The sequence below is a fragment of the Paramisgurnus dabryanus genome, chromosome 13 (genome assembly GCF_030506205.2).
Source record: "Paramisgurnus dabryanus chromosome 13, PD_genome_1.1, whole genome shotgun sequence".
In the NCBI taxonomy this organism is placed as follows: Eukaryota; Metazoa; Chordata; class Actinopteri; order Cypriniformes; family Cobitidae; genus Paramisgurnus; species Paramisgurnus dabryanus.
Genome location: NC_133349.1, coordinates 1,749,817 through 1,770,942, shown reverse-complemented (window position 1 = coordinate 1,770,942; position 21,126 = coordinate 1,749,817). Strand labels below are relative to the sequence as shown.

General features: G+C 37.2%; 1 protein-coding gene across 2 annotated transcripts in view; it reads left to right on the top strand.

The window, feature by feature from the left end:
• The window catches only part of LOC135789243 (mannosyl-oligosaccharide 1,2-alpha-mannosidase IA), a 222,578-nt gene that overhangs the window by 152,789 nt on the left and 48,663 nt on the right, over positions 1 to 21,126 (top strand). For both annotated transcript variants that reach the window (XM_065299001.2, XM_073811524.1), the window contains exon 4: positions 18,498 to 18,578. In XM_065299001.2, the coding sequence (XP_065155073.1) occupies positions 18,498 to 18,578 (81 nt within the window). The remainder of the gene's footprint in view (positions 1 to 18,497; positions 18,579 to 21,126) is intronic.

Sequence of the window (21,126 nt, the reverse complement as noted above, 5' to 3'; positions counted from 1 at the left end):
CATCGGCAGGTTGAGGGAAATGCATGAAGAAGCAGATGTTGACTTTCTGGATTTGCAAGTGGATTCTCCGGGTTAGGGGGGGGGGTAATGCTATATTAATGCATTCTGATTATTAACACAGTTAAAAAGTTGTATTCCTCATGTTTAACAAGCGCAAAGTTTCAAAAAAAAGCATGTGATGGAGTATTTTTGGGCCAAACTCACTCTGTCTCTTTACTACCAGTGTCGGAAAGTTTTTTTTTTTAACATGGGAACTTGTTACATATCATGGACCCCTTATTCCTTTTATGGTCACTTCCCCCAGAAAAGCACGCCCACACGTCAGTCAAACCCCATTCACACAGACCTTTGTTCCCAGAAAATACCCCTAAAATTGCCAGACAAGCTTCTGTGTGAATGCAAACACGTCCCGTAAATCTTCTGGGATCATTGCCGGAAAGAGGACCTAGTTAGATACACGGAAAACCCTCTGTGTGAACAAGAAGCCGAAACAATGCCGTAATGGGCGTGTCGTAGTGAGGATGTCAGGGGGCGTGTCGTCACGGGGGTGTCATAACAACAAAAGTTATGGTTCACCTCTTTAAAATGAGAGATTTGTGATGCACGTGCCGTAGTGAGGACGCGCGTGTCATGGCAACATGAAGTTGGTTCAACTCTTTAAAATGAGGGATTTACAACATTCCCGACGAGAAATGTCAGCAAACTGGATTGAAGCAGATATCAGATAAGTTAGCTCATATCTTACTGCGTTGAAACGGAGATCATTCAGCAGCATAAAAGAATATCGCGTCACGTGCTCATTTGAACTATAATAAACGAAAATACCCGCGCGTCATCCCAACAAGATATATCGTTCAGCTCCTCAAAATGCGGGTTTTAAATGCATATAAACAATCATGATGAGAAATGTCTGAAAACTAGCCTGGTTAGCCAGACCTACATCAAGATGTAAGGTCTGGCAACTCTTCACTCAAACGGCTCAATGCAAGGGGCGGGATATAAGGTTGTCCCTCAAAATGCCTCTGCACGCAATAGGATAGCGCTATGAACAAACAGAGCAACGAAGAAGGTGACGTAGTTACCGTAACCAGTCGGCAAAACTCCAAACACATCTTTCTTGCTTAAAAAGGACTTCAGTGGGGTTATTTGCTCTTCTCTCAAAGAAAAACATAAGTCTAAAGTCGCGGCCAAAGCCGCTTCAAAAGAAAGCTGTTCGCCAGCAGCAGCCATTCTTTGTTTTCAAGTAGGAACCGTCGCAGCTCTGTCGTCATCATGTTAAGCCCGCCCCACAGACGCTACACACGATGTGATTGGCCTGACCAAATTTTGGTTTTTGGAGCTGTTAAGTGTATTGTGAGTGCCTAGACTAAACCCTGGCAGCAAATATATTTTGCGGCCGCTAGGGTGCGTCTAGATTTCTAGGCTATCTGAAAACTGTATTAAAGCAAATGTCAGGGAGCTCGTCAAATATCCACTCAGAAGCTGAGGTCATTCACCAGCATAGAACTGTGCGTTCAAGCGCTCCTTTTAGAGTCTTATCTTTCTGGAGAGAATAATAATAAATAATATGCAAACTGTAGATGCTGCGTAGAAGATAGCGAAGGACTTTAAACACGTCACGTGTCTTTCCGGGACCTTGGAGATGCCGACAAATCATTGGCAGTGTGAATGAACAAAAAATTTAACGATCCCGGAAAAATCCAGGGTGCATTTTCCGTGTATTTTCCGGAATGTCTGTGTAAAAAGGGCTTCAGAGTGAGAGCGAGAAAGCTCACAGGCATCACTGCATGCAACAACTTGCAATATATCAAAAATCAACAATGGTACGACGCAAGTTGTATGGCACGACGAAAGAAGTGCGTTTTAGGAAGTAAGTAGAAGAAAACTTTATTTAGCTTTCCAAGTAATCCTGTCTTAAGATAACAGTGGATGCAGTTAGTTTTATCCCGGACGCGGACGGCAAGATAATTGTGAATGGGTTCATGTTTGTTACCTGCATTTCGGAGACTATTGCTTTACAAACTAGGCCCAGTTTGACACCAGATTTGCCATTGGTTTACAACTGAGTGATGGAGCGGTCCCAACATTAAAGACGGGGTAGAAACACAGGCTGTAAATAAAGATCTAATCTCAAGTGTTTTGTTTGCAATATAATGTAAACAACACAAACATTTGGCTGTGCTGTACTTGTAACTCTTTACTGTATCTCCTCCCACCGTGCTGTTCTGTCTTTTTTTCTGTCTTTTTCTGTCAACACAATAGACTTTTTGGACATATGAAGGATGAAATACTACTCTATAGGTACCCAAGATTAACATGAGATTACATCAACTGTGTGAGTTATGTGATCTTCAATGGAATGAAATCTCAGACAGAGATTAGTTTAGCTTATTACACGGCTCTCTGGAATGCTTGATTCTGATTGGTCAGTTGAGACATTTGCAGGTTCGTTCTTTTCGAATAATAACCGCTCCAAATTAATAACGCATAGCCGGTACTACTTTTACAGTAAGATCGCTCCGCGCCAATAAAGATCAATAAAGATTACTGTCTGTTTGGCGCCATCTTGTGACAAACACTGGACAACCACGACAAGACACAGAGAGCTTACTGAGACTGAACTTGACAAAATAGAGCATGACAGCTACGAAGCCAACACACAAAAAAATACAGAATGGGCATTAAAACTTCTCAAAGACTGGCTAAAAGAGAAAAAATGGAGACAGACAAGTATGAAGCAGAGGATCTTAATAAGGTATTACGATCATTTTATGCATCTGTGCAAAGTTTCGCGGAAGCATAAAAATGTTAATTTAAAACAAATATGCCAATAAAATGTTTCAAATTCATATTCATGTCCGTTTTTTTTCTTATGTGACAAGTAGCCGTGTAATAAGCGGGATAATGTAGAGGCAGCCGGTAGTTATCGGGAAATAAGCCCCTTCAGTGTGATACAAGACCCTCCGCTTCGCGTCGGGTCCTGATCACACTGTCGGGGCTTATTTCCCGATAACTACCGGCTGCCTCTACATTATCCCTTACTTAAAGTAAATATCAACAAGAAGATTTTTGCTAAGTATACTTCTGGAGGACCCAAAATTCATCCTGCATTCAAACGTCTACATCACACTATAACCAGCTCAATTTGTCTAGAAATTCATGCAAATCTCAGTGATGTTTTACTGATTTTTTCTTCAAGCACAGGCCATGTAGTCTGAACAGAGCTGTGTTTTAACTAGAGAAGATCATTTTTCAAAGCCTTTGATTTTGGGAGAGAGTTTGTGTTCAGTGAGACACGAGAGCTCCGTTTGTCTCTGGCTGGTCGAATGAAGCTCAGCAGAACAAATGGAAAGACATTAATGAAATCCTGCAGTAAGAGACGAATCTTCTCCTTCACTTTCCATTTCCTTCTCTTCCTCCTCTTTCTTTTCTTTCTGAAGTGAAGTTTTAATGCTGTACGAGCTGCAGCAATTCTTCCAGATACATCACACAGCCAGACGGCCAATCACAGAGCCTCTGTAGCTCCTTAGCAACTGTTGCCAACTATCATGTCATCAGATAAGCCTGGGCTCTCACTGTCACTATGAAAGTCCTGTGTAGTGTTAGATATTTTTTAAGAATAATCCAAATCTACTGTACAGTATATTAAATTATTTTTGTTTTTGAGTTGTGTTGACTAACAATAATGTTACTAGTTGTTACTTGTTCTTTTTGTTTCAACCATATTTGGGTCAAATACACTTTTAAAAGTGGCTGGGTTATTTTCAACCCATGCTTGGTTGTTGTTACTTAATAACCCAGCTGTTAGGTTAAAACAACCCAGCACTTGTTTTTTTTAACCCATTGGTATGTTCTGTCCTGGGGCGTTGCTAGACATAAAGCTCTACTGGGGCACGGCCCCCCTTTTTTTTTTTTCTTTTTCTTGAAAGCCTGCGGTGTGAAAGATACAATTTCCTTTGCTTAACCCACTATTCCAACATTGCAACAAGTACTGGGAAAGACAAACCTTTATTTAAAAATATTTAAGTATCATCTTAATATATACATACAACAACATGTTTAAAGGCATAAAATGTTTTGAAATAAAGACAGGAGAGAAAATATTTTTATGCACATTTGCATTTTACATAACAATGATTAATAACTTCTTTTTTTATTTTTAAGAATATTTTCATTTTATTACTGCTACTAAAAAACTCTATCTTAAGTTACTGCTAACTGTTTACTTAATGACCTAGAGCTAGTGAACTAAATATTAATTTTATATCTGAAAATACAGAACAGTATAACACAGTTTTTGTATGTAAACAATGCAATTTTATAGACTATTGACAGAGGTTTTCCTGAGATTTTTCCTCTAATGTTTGAGCCCTGACAGGGTAAGATGTTATGTGTCTTTATTCCCTTAAACTCATCATCTCTCATATTTGCTTCCCTTTTCTGCTTTGCACAAAACATTTCTGATGTCCATCACATGCGTCAATGATCGGGTGAAAATAAGATTTTCATTATTATTTATAAACTTACGTTAGTCTCGTCATGTTTTCACAAACCAACTCAATCGCGTGTACTTTGTATGCGGCTGCGCACGGCCAAACAGTCGCGCACGGACATGAATGGGTGCGTGGACGCGGACATGAATTGGGGCGTGCACGCGTCAGTGCGACTGCTGCGTCGCTTTTTCAAACGTGAATTGGGTAACTACATTGCATATAGATCCGTTTTGCCGCGATTGTCTTTGTAAAGGAATATACTAGTTAACTGCTAAAATGTAAACTTGAGATTTACACAGGGGCACAAAAGATGTACACTGGGGCACGTGCCCCAGTAAAAGGGGTCTAGCGACGCCCCTGGTTCTGTCCAATATTTACCTACTATAGGTTGAAAATAACCCATAATGTAGTTTGGAGTATGCACATACGCTTAATTTTGCTGGATCAAAATATATGTATCATGTAACAAAGAGGAAGTCTGCACACTGTTCCTCTCCATTTATTTCTATATTTTTTAACAAAAAGTTGCCACTTTGCCATTTTATAAGTAAAGTGAAAGGAACAGTGTGCAGACTTTCTCTTTATAACTTGGAAATAACCCAGACATGTTTAGAGTGTATGGAGAGATCCAACTGTTATAAATAACCCTACTATTGTTTGAAATTAACCTAAATGTTTGTCCATATTTGACTCAACTATGGGTTAAAACAACCCCAAAAAATTTAAGAGTGTAATATGATCAAATGAGGCTTCTTTATTCAGTTGAATGTGATAAATAATTTAAAGGGATAGTTCGGCCAAAAATGATATTAAACCCATGATTTACTCACCCCCAAGCTGTCCGAGTTGCATATGTCCATCGTTTTTCCGAAAAACACATTTTCGGATATTTTAGAAAATGTTTTAGATCTTTCAGTTGATTAAATGTAATGTTACGGGGTCCACCCATAGTCCACGACCTTCAAGGTCAAAAAAGTGCGTCCATCCTTCACAAATTAAATCCAAACGGCTCCAGGATGATAAACAAAGGTCGTCTGAGGTTAATCCGCGCGTTGTTGTTGTAGAAATATCCATATTTAAAACTTTATTAACTAAAATAAATACCTTCCGGTAGCGCTGCCATCTTAGACTCCTCTGTATTCAGGAGAGAGTATTAGCGTAGTGTACGCACTTTTCTTAGTGACGTATGACAAATTTGGAGAGTAGCCTCCGTAGGCTGCGTAAGCTCTCATCCTGAATGTGGACACGATCGGAAGGTAGTTATTTTCATTAATAAAGTTTTAAATATGGATATTTCTACAACAACACGGCGCGGATTACCCTCAGAAGACCTTTGTTTATCATCCTGGAGCCGTTTGGATTTAATTTGTGAAGAATGGACGCACTTTTTTGACCTTGAAGGTCGTGGACTATGGGTTGACCCTGTAACATTACATTTAATCAACTGAAAGATCTAAAACATTTTATAAAATATCCGAAAATGTGTTTGTCTTAAAAACGATGGACATATGCAACTCGGACAGCTTGGGGGTGAGTAAATCATGGGTTTAATATCATTTTTGGCTGAACTATCCCTTTAACTATTTTAGATTTCATTTCTATCCACCTTATTTTTGATTGTGAAAGCGAGTGGTGTGACATATTTCCCTTTATTTTGTGCGAGACTTCTGTTTCAATAGCCGGCTGGGAGCACGCACAAAACATGATTTAAAACCATTATGGTAAATATTTACTACACCCGCCATGTTAAACCCAGTGGAAGGATGAAATGAAGAAATGGTGTGATATATCATATGAAGATATATTCAATTATTTTGTTGCTCAGAGTTGACGGGTCTTCAATGTGCAGCTATAAAAGTAAAGAGACATACTAGTACTTGCAAGGTGGCAAATTCATTCAAGTGTTTATACATGAAATAGACCTGGTCTAATGTGAAAATGATCATTGCGCCGGGTTGAAACTGGCAAAAGACACTTTCGTTGCGCATTGCACTGCATTGCGCCGGGTGTATGACATCACATTTATCATAAGGGGTGGGGCTTAGCATATCATCTTGTCATTGAATTTTAAAAGAGCAATATTCACCTGTGATTTACTCCCTTTGTCTTCTGAAATAAGTAAGTGAGACACAGGCTCTCATCTGCATGGATACGCTTGACATTTCTAGATATTTTTAGTCTGAATGAGTCTATTTCAACATTAGTGCTTATCTAAGCATAGAGTGTAAATGATATTTCAGTCTTTGATGAGGCAGAGTAAGAGAGGAGGTAATTAGTAATTTTGATCCTGTAGCTCTTCAGACTAAAGATGTCTGCAGTGAATGTCTCTCATGGGTGTCATTTCAACAAGCACAGAAAAAGAGAGTCAAATTTACAGTGTTTCTTATCTCCTTAAGTGTACTTATACTGTAGTATGAGCCAACTGATGAGGTTCACATACTTTACAAATCTGTGATGTAACACACATGTAGGCGGAGTTTTGCATTTGTGCTTGGGGGGCACCTACTGGCAAACAAGGGCACTGGAATTATTTAAGATTAGCAAAACAATTTTTGCCTTAAGTTACTCAGTTTAACAATGCAAATATTAGAATTAGACAAATAAAATATATATTCTCATTTTTCTTTTTCATTAATAGCTCAGGCAAAATCATAATTGGCTCTGGTCAACCTGATCTCACGAATTTCCGTGGCATAGTCACGGAATTTTTTGCTCATTTTTCCGTGGCATTCTCACGGATCTCCTCATATTTCCGTGGCCCTGCCACGGACTTTCTTTTCCGTGGCATTCTCACGGATTGGTTACTCAACTGTTTTGTCCTATTTTCTTACCATTGTCGCTTCGGTTTAGGGTTAGATTTACATAAAATGACATCCCTACCCAAACCCAACTCTAACCCCAACGCCAGGCGACAATTGATTAAAGTTTAGTAAATATAAAAGAATACATCAAAAAAAAATAGTATAAACCAATACTTAAAGTGAAATCCTAACGCAAACACCAAATCTAACCCTAAACCGAAGCGACAATGGTTTGAAAATAGGAAAAAACAGTTGAGTAACCAATCCGTGAGAATGCCACGGAAAAGAAAGTCCGTGTCAGGGCCACGGAAATATGAGGAGATCCGTGAGAATGCCACGGAAAAATGAGCAAAAAATTCCGTGACTATCCCACGGAACTTCGTGAGATCATGTTGCTCTGGTCTGGGGTGACAGCATGTGTAAGGGGAAAGATATGTAAGGCGATCATTGGTTTTCGTGAGCATCTTGAAAAAAATCTTAATTGCTCACACAAATGAAACTTTAAGTTTAACAATCGAATGAAGCCTTTAGCTGCGCAGCTGCAAACATCGTAAATAACAGCGCAGGCATATTCGGCCTCCAAGACGCAAATCAAATCTTGTCAGTGTTTCCTTCCAGACTTCGATTTATTTCTTTATGGTTCAATTAGTCTTCGAGACTTGATTTTAATGAATTTCAATTTGATCTTGATGAAGCTGAATTTGATTCTTGATTGTCTTAATTTCAGTGAAATCCCCCTGCAGCTGAGCTCTGAACAGATTCATTTACAATACAGCTGTAGCTTTGCTTCAATGTGCATTTAATTATTATAATGTTAAAGAAGAATCTTTTTTAGGACTTTCTAATAAATATCAAATGAAAGCATTGCGGACATTTCACAAGGTCATGTTCAAATGTCCTCGTTTTATGCACATTTTTACTAGACATACACTCTTTTAGGATCAATGTATTTATAATTCATGCCACAGTAAGACAGGTAATTTTCTGTAATTGTGGAAATAAATGATGGATGAAGGTGACCCAAGAGTAAAAGAGAGAAATATTTAAAAATCCTCAGGCTGAGGACTCTTTCCTCTTGGCCGACTGCAAGTTCACAAATAAAATGTTGAAAACATCTTTTTTTATACAGGCTAAATTAAAGCGTGTCTGGATCTGATCTGCTCAGATTGAAGAGGCAGCTGCACGCGTTTCTCTTGGTGTACCATGTGTGTTTTTGAACATGCATTAAATACAGGGTCAATGTTGAATTTTGGCCGAATTTCATCCACATATTTTCAGTACATGCATTTGAAATCCTAGTATCACCTGCAATATTGCTGTCTCATCTGCTCATGGTTGTATTGACAGAACTAAAGAGACGGAGAGATTGTTGCCTGTAATTTGCTTTAATTACTCTGGTGGGTTTGTCTTCATTATGAGCGTTGCCTTTTAATTTAGCATGAAGTGGAGGAGCTCTGGGTATGAGCTGCATCTGTGCTGTTTCAGTACTCAGGTTTTGTGCTTTTATTTCTCAGGTAATGATGGTTTTTCAAATGATACTACTGTAGTTTTTCTCTGTAGTTTTAAAGTGATTGCAGTGATTGTCTAGCAATGCAGTAATATTCAGCTTAGAGCAAATATTGATTAAGAGACATCAACTCTAATTACACTTACATTTTTTGCATTATGCATTAAAAAGACAAGTATTTCCCCGTATGACATCATAAAGGGCGGAATTCCTTGTATGGGCATTTCTGCCGGAAGTGACTTGCTTGAGAAAGATGTGTCGTTTTATTTTTAGATGTTACCAAACCACGGCACATCTCCAAGAGCTTGGCTCTTTTCGGAAAGATGAGGTACAGCTGTATCTGTCTTTTATAAGTCTGATAAAACTAAAGACTCTTTGGAGATATGAAGGATGCAATAATGTAACTCTGATTTCTCTGCCTGCATGTAATGATATAATAAAGTAAAATTTGTAGGAAATTTGTAGGAACGGTTCTATGTTTGATTCACGCATAGATAAGTGTGCATCTTGTTTATGATGTGATTTATCATGCGCTACAAACACTTTCCCCTCTGAACTGTTAAATGTTTGCGATAAGAAAACAGATTTCATGTCAAAACAGAATGTCATTTTCCTAATCGGCAATACTTCATATTTAAAATGAAATATTCAAAAGCTTCGGTTACACACAGAGAGTCAATAACATTAGGCCATTGTGTATAAGGAACAGTCACAGTGTGCAACAATAGAGCCGTTCGGTGACCTCCAGCGATATAATCGCTGTATAAATGAACAAGCAATTAGTGTTATCAAGTCTTTCGGTGAGAGATGGACCTGAGAGCCGCTGTGTTATCTCTCTCTTCATGATCAACGAGGGCCAGTTACTGTCTTCTTCATCACAGTCCTGTTGTGTGAATCTGCATTACTCATTTGCACGTGTGTTTATTCGTGTTAGTCTGAGAGTTTGACTGTTAGTGCCACACGCTGTGTGGTGACCCGACACATTCATCAACATTTGTCAACAACAGCCTGAACAGTTTCACAGAAAACAAGATGTCCTTGTTTGACCTACGGCAGGCTTGAGCTGGGCGATAAGCGGTAACAGTAATTATTGTGATGTAGTTTTCCTTCGTTATTTTATTTTTTATGCGCTAGTGTTCAATATGGGCACTGCAAGTAATGTTGCAGATATGTGTTGCAGACCCAGCTTCCATAAATGAGGCATTTATTTTTAATGCACTTGATTTTGCTGGAACAACACTCATCCCTTACGAAATTTACCATGGTTTTAATATAGTACCACAGTAACCACACATTTAATCACGATTTTCCATTAAAATATGGTAATACAATGGCAATCAAAGTTTTACTATAGTAAAGCCATGCTTATTTTTCATAGGAAATACTTGTGTGACATTAGAACAAAATATGTAACCCTTTCCCTGTCATTAAAGATTAACTTGTCAATTAAGAGTAAACGCTTCCCTGCCAATGACGAGTTTTTACGGCAATCCGTATTTCTGCTATTATCCACCAGGTGGCGCTCTTACCCAACTTATAAAGCCTGGAAGCAACCCCTTAGGGCAAACATTTCAAACTCTGTGTATGTTTTGAGGATTTCTGTGAATTTGATCTCTATCAAAAGTGCTTTACAAAAATGCAATTATCTCAGCTTTTTGCTAAAAAAATTTTGAGCAAGGTAATACATTTTTTGTTGTTGTTTGAAAGCAGAGGGTCTGTTCTTTCATTTGATATATTGTATGTTTAAGTATTTAAAGAAGAACATTTTCTGGAAGCCATTAAACTTTTGTGAAAATCATAAAAAAATGCTGGCGCTGGCTGGCAACTTTTTTTAAAACGCTGGCAGGGAAAGAGTTAAATATAGCATATGTATAAAACTGAAGAGCAGTATCATAAAAAATTAATTTTATAAAAAAAATGTATTAAACATTTATTTTGGTTTGTGCAAAACAAACAGCCAGTAGTTTTTACATTCTGTGTACTTGAATTCTTATTTAATTAACTTTATATACTTGGGGGCAGTTTCCCGGACAGAATTTAACCTAGTTCCAGACTAAAATGCATGTTTGAGCTGCCCTAATTTAAAAACATCTTGTACTGACATATCTTAACATATATCAGTGCCATTGTTTTGTCAAAAAGTTATGTCAGAAACAAGAAGTTATCTTTGGAAATGTCCTCATATAACTAAGGCAAACCGCCCCACAAAGTATTAAAGAAATCATGCATTGTTCTGCATAGACGGATCATTAGCAATGTCCTTGACTCTTGAATATTTTGATGTTGAAAATTTAAATATTTTTTAAAAATGGTTTGTCAATAAAGAGTATAGCTTAAGACCGCACGTCTCTGGTTACCTATGAAATAATAAAGATTTAACATTTATTGTCGATGTGGACTAATATGAAATGTATCCCTACGGCAGACCCGCTTACAATGCAGGTTTAAAGCCGCAAGCAGGAATATTTCATGGCAATTATTTTTGCAGGATTATATACACAATTTTTATGCATGCCAAAGTCACACAACACGGTCAGAGGCTACTGACACGATTGCCAGACAGTTTTGGATCAAATTAACATACAATTTATCAGTTTTCATTTACTTGGAAAAATATGGCAGCATCTCGTAATGTGAAGTATTAATTTAAGAGCACAACTGAGGTCATTCAGTAAATCATAGATAAACATTTTGGCCTAATTAAATTTTTGGAGAGTGTCAGAGACCTCCTCAGCTTACTGGAAAGGTTTTAATAGAGGTCAGTTTATCTGCACTTCAAGACTTATGCATTTTGAATGAGAAGCAGGGGAAATATATATTTATATTCCAGACTTCTTACTTGAAGCCTCAAATTATTTTAATTATACAGTGATTTTCACTCCAAAACAATACATGCATAAACAATTTAGAGGAAAAGACAAACCGTCGTCAATTCTTGAGTCTGTAAAGAGTTGCAGGTGCGTTTTCGTGCACATTAACTTACAATCACTTTTCCTCAAAGCCCCCAAACCAAACTGGGCAATTTTGTCTTCAAAATCTTTGCCTGAACTCTTACCAGCATGCTAGTTACAAAAAACACAAGGCACCGTGTTTCTGAGCTTACACCGTGAGGAGCTTTCAGCGTGTTGTATTTTTAGACACTGTAATTTCCTTCATTATCTCGCTGTGTTTCATTTTTGTGCTCCTGACAATAGCATCACTGTGGCATCTCTCCATACGACTTTCCTGTACAGAGGCTGTCATGCGTTCAGAAGATTGTGAAATTAAAATGTTTGTTTAATGCCATTACCCATGACCACATCACATACCAGACATCCACTACTAACACAACACATCTGAATGAAAGCATCATCATCTGTAATGGACAGAATTGATAGGTTTAATGTGTCACTTATCAAAGGAAATATTCACCCAAAAATTAAAATGTAAAATAAATGTAAATTAACACATTTCAACCAAAAAGGTCTTTGTCAGGCAAACAACAAGTTCACAGCATGAACACTCACCTCAGGCCAGATTAGTCAACTACACCGCATTACAAATTATTATGCACAGGCCATTTTTGTTTGTTTTTCAAATGCAATATTATGTAACTTGTGTAAATATATTATTTATTTTACATTGTGTTTGCTTTTGGGAAAAAATGGTCCGTCCATGCATGCACATTTCACAGATATCAGTTTTTGGCATGGGTGGCTCGTGACTGCTCATCCAAGGTGCGTTAATTCAAAATATGTTTAGAGTGTCATGTGAACCATGTGCATCACGTGTTTTGTCAAAATAAGTGCCTTCTGCACACGTGTCAAAACCGTTTATTATAAAAGAGATGCTCATGTTCACAAAATACACGCAAGACACTCCCTTAACAGTAAACTCTGATTACGCATGAGATTATGAGAGTATCTGGCAAACGCGAGCGTCTCTTTTATCATAAACCCTCTAGACGCGTCTGCAGCAGGCACTTATTTTGACAAGACACGTGATGCACATAGGATCTCTCGCAAAACACATATTTTGAAAAAAGGAACCACACACATGACGGGCTATATACATGTTGTAATGAACTTCGCATCGAGCGCCCTCGAAAAAAAAGTCACCGGCCGGCACTGGTTTTTGGATCACTTACATCCATTATATTATTAATTTGGTTTGGTTAATAAATTTGGTTAAAATGCATTTTGCATAATAATTTGCAACAGCATATTTTGCATATTTTTCAAAGTATTAAAGTATCTTTTGACATTTTTATTTCATTTAAATACAATAACATCCATGGGACGGTGTGAGATTCTGGCGGTATGATAACCGTAAGCAAAAATACCACGGTGTTGCGGTATTGCCATTGTAACACTAAAATATGTTATTTTCAAATGTCTGCGTATAAAAACCTTAACTTTTCAACCGGACACAATACATTTTATTTTTAAGCAACATACAATGTTTATGCCAAGTAAAAATAAAGCCTTTAGATGATAATATTCTTTCAAAAATATGTAATTGAAATTAATTAAATTACATGATTTATTTATTTTTGTGTAAACACAGTTTATACCAGAAAATTTTAGTGGTTTTGAAACCTTGACTCTTTAAAACCTTGGTATACCTTGAAACTGGTAACCGGCCCATGCCTTATCCACACAGTCATAACTTTTGAGGGTAAAATACAATTTGACTGTATTTGAAAAAGAAACAAAAATAGCATGTGCATAATAATTTGGAATGTGGTGTAATAGCCCAATCGTCCAATAATAGACTAAAAATGCAAAACACAATACCAAAATATACATCCAAGTAACAATTCATAAAAACTGGTTACATTGATTTACGGTTATACATATTGAACCCATGACCTTTTGCACTGCTAATGCAATGCAATGCTCTACCAATTGAGCTGCAGTCATTGGTTCAAAGTCAACCTACAGTAAATTTGGAAGAGCATCTCTTCTATAAACACACCTGTGACTGCATTACATCACTACAGAGTCGTATAATAACAGAGTTACGAAACGCTTTGATCTCGCCGCCGCGCGGTCACGTGATTCATGTAACGTTCTACAGTTCCAAACCAAGCAGGGCTGTCAATCTGTTTGCATAGGTTTTCAGCTATTTTAGGTAAATATTAGCTTGTAATGGGAATTGATCACTATACTTACTGTGTTTATAACGGGTTTTTTTTACTAGGGAGTGATGGAAATACAGTAAATCAGTTAATAAAGATAAACAGTTAATTGTGACCCAAATATAACTGTGGTTATCTATACGAACTACAGCAACACAGTTTATCTTTTATTTTTGTAGCAAAATATGGCTATATAAATAGGTATCAATCTGCTAAAAACATAATTCCTACACTTTTACTATATTAAAATCACAAAAAAGATCGCCAACGCGGTTATTTGTAACAGTGAAGCATAACAGAAACACACTAAATTCATATTTTAAATTCACATTAAATGTTAATATAATCATACATGATTTTCGAGGATACATCACTCGTATTACTTACCAAACACAATGAAACACATAGCAGCATTGTGAAGCAGTGTGACTTTCTTATAAGGCATTTAGCTTGTCGCTGTTGCCCCCTAGTGTTACTCGTAATATATAAAAAAAAAGATAAGTATAAAGTAGATGGCCACCAGTAATAACATATTAAACCATTAAATCTATATTATTCACACATTATACACAACTCATTAAAATATAAAAATTTTACTAGTTATTATTAACGATAATCATTACCTACAGCAGAGTTCATAAAATATCACTGTTGACTATATTAATGAAATGTCCGAAAATGTCAAGAGAAACGGTAATTTCATCGATTTACCAGCAGGTGCCATTGAAATGAATGGGCTTTAGTGCTGCGTTTGGAACTATGCGTCACTACCGGTCACTACATGAAACGCTGTTACTTCCGCATTCCATTCTTACAACGGACGTCTATGTGAGTGTCGTAACTCTATTATTATACGACTCTGCATCACTATTACTGTGCCACTGCGTCTCTCTGTTGCTAGGCAACCGTTTCACCTCTGAAGATCTACATTGCTGTGCGAAAGAGTATTATTTTTATCATCTTTTTTGCTACTGTGTGTCTATTTCATTAAACATTGGCAGGTTCATGAAAGACTTGTTTTAAAAAAAGCAATAAGCCCTGTGCCTAACAACACCCCTCAGTTGTTCAAACCACAGCTTTCTTGGGGCTTATTTGCTTTAGTCTAACCCATCCTGATGATGTCTGCTGTCTTTATTCAAGGCTCCAGGCACACATTAAGCTCCAGCTCTCTTTAGATATGCATGTAAGTGTTACTGAGGGTCCTGTTGATCAACACATCAATGAATGGATGGAGGATTTGATTACCCTCTACAGTTCTCTCATCTTATTCTCTTATCATCTTCTCTAGAGATTCTGCTTTCTTCCTGCAAGTATCTAGAAGTCAATAAGGACTCTTGTCACTTCAGCCGTTGGTGGACTCAAGTGATCGCAATTATAGTGACACATCTCCATAGAGCCTCTCTAGAATATTTACTGTTTACTTATGCATTATACAATGTTACATTTTAATGTTAAAACATAAATATTAATGAAACACCAAGTAGAGACCTCAACTATAACTGATATCACTATGGACCAATACTTACAGTAAATGACATCTACATGTGCCGATAGTTTTGCTTTTACTACTTGTTTCAAATGATGTTGTGAAATCCTAAAAGTGCATAGCGTACAGTTTAATGCATTTTTCTGATTAATCTGCCCTGATCATCAGATGTTTTAAACAACCGACCAATGTCTGATAGTGGGGAAAATTGCTTTTGTATCCGATATATCGATGCATGCCTATTACCTAATGTCATGGCAACTCGGATTGGCTCTGAAAGTCATGCATGTAAATGATAAGAGATTGTTTATTTTTATGTGAATTATTTCATGAATTAAGTCATATCAAGCTACCTAAACCTGAAGTACCATTTCATTACCATGGTTTTATTGAACCATCATACATTTTTGTGGTAGTCTGAGAATCGTTCAGGCTGTAGATGTTATTCTTCACATGTTCTTTTATAAATCAAGAGTCTTTTTTAACTGTCAGCGCTGGGAGACATTATCTGAAAGTGTTTAATAACAGTGTGTCCTCCTGGCCCAAACCACCGAGATCTTTGCTGTCTCCTGCCGTAGGAAAGCGCCGTGTCGTGCTGAATACGAGAGATATTTTATAGTCACTGAATGTTATAGCCTGAGGTCATGGTGGTTTGGATTGAAGAAATCCTTTTTTCGGATGTAGATGGTACTTTGAAGAGGTCATATGATTTTTTAAATATCCAGCTCTTGCTTTTCTTTTTAACTCTTTCACCGCCAGCATTTTTAAAAAAAGTTGCCAGCCAGCGCCAGCGTTTTTCATGATTTTCACCAAAGTTTAATGCCTTCCAGAAAATGTTCTTCTTTAAATATATAAACATACAATATACCAAATGAAAGAACAGACCCTCTGCTTTCAAACAAAAAAAAAAAGTTTCATCCTACCTTTAGTGGTTCTTTTGCAATCAGCTTTTGAATATGGGTAGGTTTTTGCAAAAACACCATATTTTGAGCAAAAAGCAGAGATAATTCCATTTTTATGACGGATTTTTCATAGAGATCATATTCAGAGCGATCTTTAAAACAGACACGGACATGCAGCAGCTTGCCATAGGGCAATACTTCCGGTTTAAAAAAGTTGCGGAAGGGCGCCACCTGGGGGATAATAGCGGTATTGCGGAAAGACGGAAAATCTCGTCATTGGCGGGGAAGCGTTTTCTCTTAATTGACGAGATATCTCGTCAATGGCGGGGAAAGAGTTAAGGTTCAATTGGAATATTACTGAAGTTTTGTTGCACCAAATATGTCATTTATTTCATTTTTGATGCCTCTTTTCTACCTCTTTCTCTTAGAAAATACAGCTTTGAAAGGTTCAATACGTTTTGTAAGGGATAATGTAGAGGCAGCCGGTAGTTATCGGGAAATAAGCCTCGACAGTGTGATCAGATCTTGTATCACACTGAAGGGGCTTATTTCCCGATAACTACTGGCTGCCTCTACATTATCCCGCTTATTACACGGCTGCTTGTCACATAAGAAAAAAAACTGGACATGAATATGAATTTGAAACATTTTATTGGCATATTTGTTTTAAATTAACATTTTTATCCTTCCGCGAAACTTTGCACAGATGCATAAAATGATCGTAATACCTTATTAAGATCCTCTGCTTCATACTTGTCTGTCTCCATTTTTTTCTCTTTTAGCCAGTCTTTGAGAAGTTTTAATGCCCATTCTGTATTTTTGTGTGTGTTGGCTTCGTAGCTGTCATGCTCTATTTTGTCAAGTTCAGTCTCAGTAAGCTCTCTGTGTCTTGTCGTGGTTGTCGAGTGTTTGTCACAAGATGGCGCCAAACAGACAGTAATCTTTATTGATCTTTATTGGCGCGGAGCGATTTTACTCGTACAAGTAGTACCGGCTATGCGTTATTACTTTGGAGCAGTTATTATTTGAAAAGAACGAACCTGCAAATGTCTCAACTGACCAATCAGAATCAAGCATTCCAGAGAGCAGTGTAATAAAATAGTATAACGTTTAGCAAACGCTTTTTTCAGAGGAGTCGGAGAATTGGGGAATTGTTTACTGTCTTTTAGTATGTACATAGGGCTATCACAATGATTAAATAATCATCTCATTCGTAATTGTTTGACCTCATTGCGATAATTTCAGATCACCGCAATGATTGCACATCTCTCTAAAAAACACAAGGGGGAGCTGCAGTGCCTGTATAAATGAGGTCGTATCAGATATATCAATATTTACTGCCAGGTAAACCTTGCAAAAGATCTCATTTAAATAATCACAACAATATACCGGTATGAAATTATTTCATAAACAAAGAAAAAAATGTATGAGAATTAAATGTCAAAGCACTAAAACAGGCAATTAATCGCCATAATTCATTAGACAATTAACCGCCAGCCAAATTTCATAACCGTGACAGCCCTATATGTACAATGAACTCTTTTCTCAAAATATCAAAAACATTGGATAGGTCATAATATAAACCTTTTGAGAAACAAAAATCTATTCATTCAGACATATTTACATACATATGTGACCCCGGACCACAAAACCAGTCTTAAGTCGCACAGGTATATTTGTAGCAATAGCCAATACATTTTATTGGTCAAAATTATAGATTTTTCTGTGCAAAATCATTAGGATATTAAGTAAAGATCATGTTGCATGAAGATATGTAGTAAATGTCCTACTGTAAATATATCACAATTGTATTTATCATTAGTAATGTGAGTTGCTAAGGACTTCATTTAGACAACTTTAAAGGTAATTTTCTCAATATTTAGATTTTTTGCACCCTCAGATTCTAGATCTTGACCAATATTGTACTATCCTAACAAATCATACTGTAGATCAATGTAAAGCTTATTTTTTCAAATGATGTATAAATATCTCATTTTAAAATATTGACCCTTATGTGCTTCATTCTCTCTAATGTAAATCAGCAAAGATCTTGTACAGAAGTATACATCCCACATCACCATACAGTCTTGAAAAACATGTTTTTCTCATATTTTAATGTAAGACATTAGTGATGTCACTATGGCAACTAAAATGACTTTTGCTAACGCTGTTGTTTATGTTTTTTGCAGAACGGAGAGGCGTCTGTGTTTGAGGTGAACATTCGTTACGTTGGCGGTCTTTTGTCTGCCTTCTACCTGACCGGAGCTGAGGTAAAATTCAGTGTCATCTCTTCCTCTCACTGCTTCTCAGAATCCCTCCATCTGGTTTCATTTGATTTTATTATAGAAACATTGCCATTACATTTAACTAACAGGAAGTGTGACCACAGCGAGGATGAAAAATACATTTCAGACAAAAAGGATCGAATTTGAGTGGAGAATTGAAGTAAAGGCGATCCATAAAAACAGACATGCTGTTCAGCCTAATGGACATTGATTTTGAGTCTGAATTAGTTTGAAGAAAGACTGATTCAAAGATTCATCTTCATCTTTACAGCTTTGTTAGATTTAAGTACTCATATTACACACATACAGTATACGGTACATTTTATTGCAGCAAACTTAGACTTCATATTTTTGCCTGATTTATGATTGAGATGGCAGTATACAGTATAGTAAAATATTGACTAAATATATTGAATATTGATAAACATTTAGTCTTAAATGCTGTAAATACTGTGACCTCTGGACAATGAACAGTCATATGAAGACTTTTGCACAAGCAGAATGTGACTTGTTGAGTATCTGGACAGACGTAATATCTTGGCAAACTGTTTGTGTCCTTGTGATGTTTTGATTCTGCAGTCATCTCTTAATGTAGATCAGGGCTATAATAGGATTTAATTAGGGTTGCCAACTGTCCCAAATTAGCCGGGGAGTCTCGCCTAATTTATTTGTCCCGTACGGGACCTCCCGCATCCCATTTTTTTTTTTGTGCTATGCTTATCTAACCAGTGACTAATACAACAGGCTTTGTTTGACTTCATGTCACAAGAACCGAGAGGCAGATAACATCAAAATCCCACGATTCGAGAAATCATACAGAGGAGATCGCTATATCACGGTCAGATCTTGCGGCACCACAGGCAGTATCAGCAGCAGTGCTGATGAATATTTAATTAGGAGATTAGCTATCATTTTGACAAATGGCTTAAATACAGTGTATACACAAAACCATATCCGCTGTCCTGTACTTCAGAGTGAGAAAGTTGGCAACCCTAATTTGGCCCTTGTCAAAGTTGCTCAGATCCTTACGCTTTCCCATTTTTCTTCCTTGTAATACATCAACTTTGAGGACAAGTGTAGTTGATGTGTTAGAAGCAGGAAAAATGACTTTCCTAACTTTGACAAGGGCCAAATTGTGATGGCTAGACGACTGGGTCAGAGCATCTCCAAAACCGCAGCTCTTGTTGGGTGTTCCCGGTCTGCAGTGGTCAGTACCTATCAAAAGTTGTCCAAGGAAGAAAAAGCGGTGAACTGGTGACAGAGTCATGGGCGGCCAAGGCTCAGTGATGCATGTGAGGAGTGAAGGCTGGCCCTGTGTGGTCCCATCCAACAGACGAGCTACTGTTGCTGAAATTGCTGAAAAAGTGAATGCTGGTTTTGATAGAAAGGTCTTTTGGAGTCCATGCCTCGATGGGTCAGAGCTGTGTTGGTGGCAAAAGGGGGACCTACAGAATATTAGTCACGTGGTCATAATGTTATGTGTGCTATAGTATGTGTGTTCTGGATGTAGATTTATCTTTTAGTAATAGAGAGCTTTATTGGCCAGGTATCCCTGACCGTGAGCGTACAAGTAATTTGTTTCTGGTTTATTGACACAACAGTAAATGAAGATCAATTTTGTTAAATGTAAGAAATTGCTCTTGTATTTACAGTCGTTCGAATTGATTTCTCTCTTAAGGCACATGACCTCAGCTGTCACTGTTTAGATATTCTTGAGTCCAAAACTCTAAATTGAGTTTGAGTCTGAATCTGAGACTAAATGTAAAACTGGAGCTTCGCTTGAAAGTAAAACTAACAGATCTTGACATCACAGCTTGAGTTTTTTTTAGTATAGAGCAGAACAGCAGGGCTCTGGAACGAAAATCACATTGAAGATTGACCAACCATGAGCTCTGAGGTTTATATGCAATGTTCTTCTTTAGATGCCATGTGTCAGTGCGATTTCAACTGTCTGAAAAAAAATGACATTCAGTTGACAACGTCACAGTAAAAAATTTTACAACCCATCACTGTTACCATGGAAACACAAAGCACATTAAAAGAGGTGTGATCTTTCGCTTAGATTAGCGTTTATAAATAGAGGTGTTCAGAGGGCATTGAGGGACACTGGAAGCCAATTTTTGGAAGAGGTGTTCAAGTGTTCTTGGGGGGCATTTGCGAGCTTACACAAAAAATCAAGGCAAAACTATATTAAGCTTTAAAAACCATGTGCGTAGCAACCCTCACCGTTCTCATCTTTATTCTCTGATTTGTGACTTAGATTTGTATGAAGCTATCATTTTTTTTCGTGCACATGTGTGACACATATGCTGGGTCATCTGTCTTGTCATTGAAGCTAGGTTGATTTGCTTATTCATTGCCATTTTTATGATCCGTAAGTTTTGATTTTCATATTCTACCCCACCGGTGTTAGTTATTATGGTGCGAGACTGAAGCGGTAGGTTTGTCCGGTATTTATAGTTGTTATAGTTGTTAATTAATAATTAAATCTAATTAAAACTGCTTGATGGTTTTATTGGCTTTATTGTTTGTA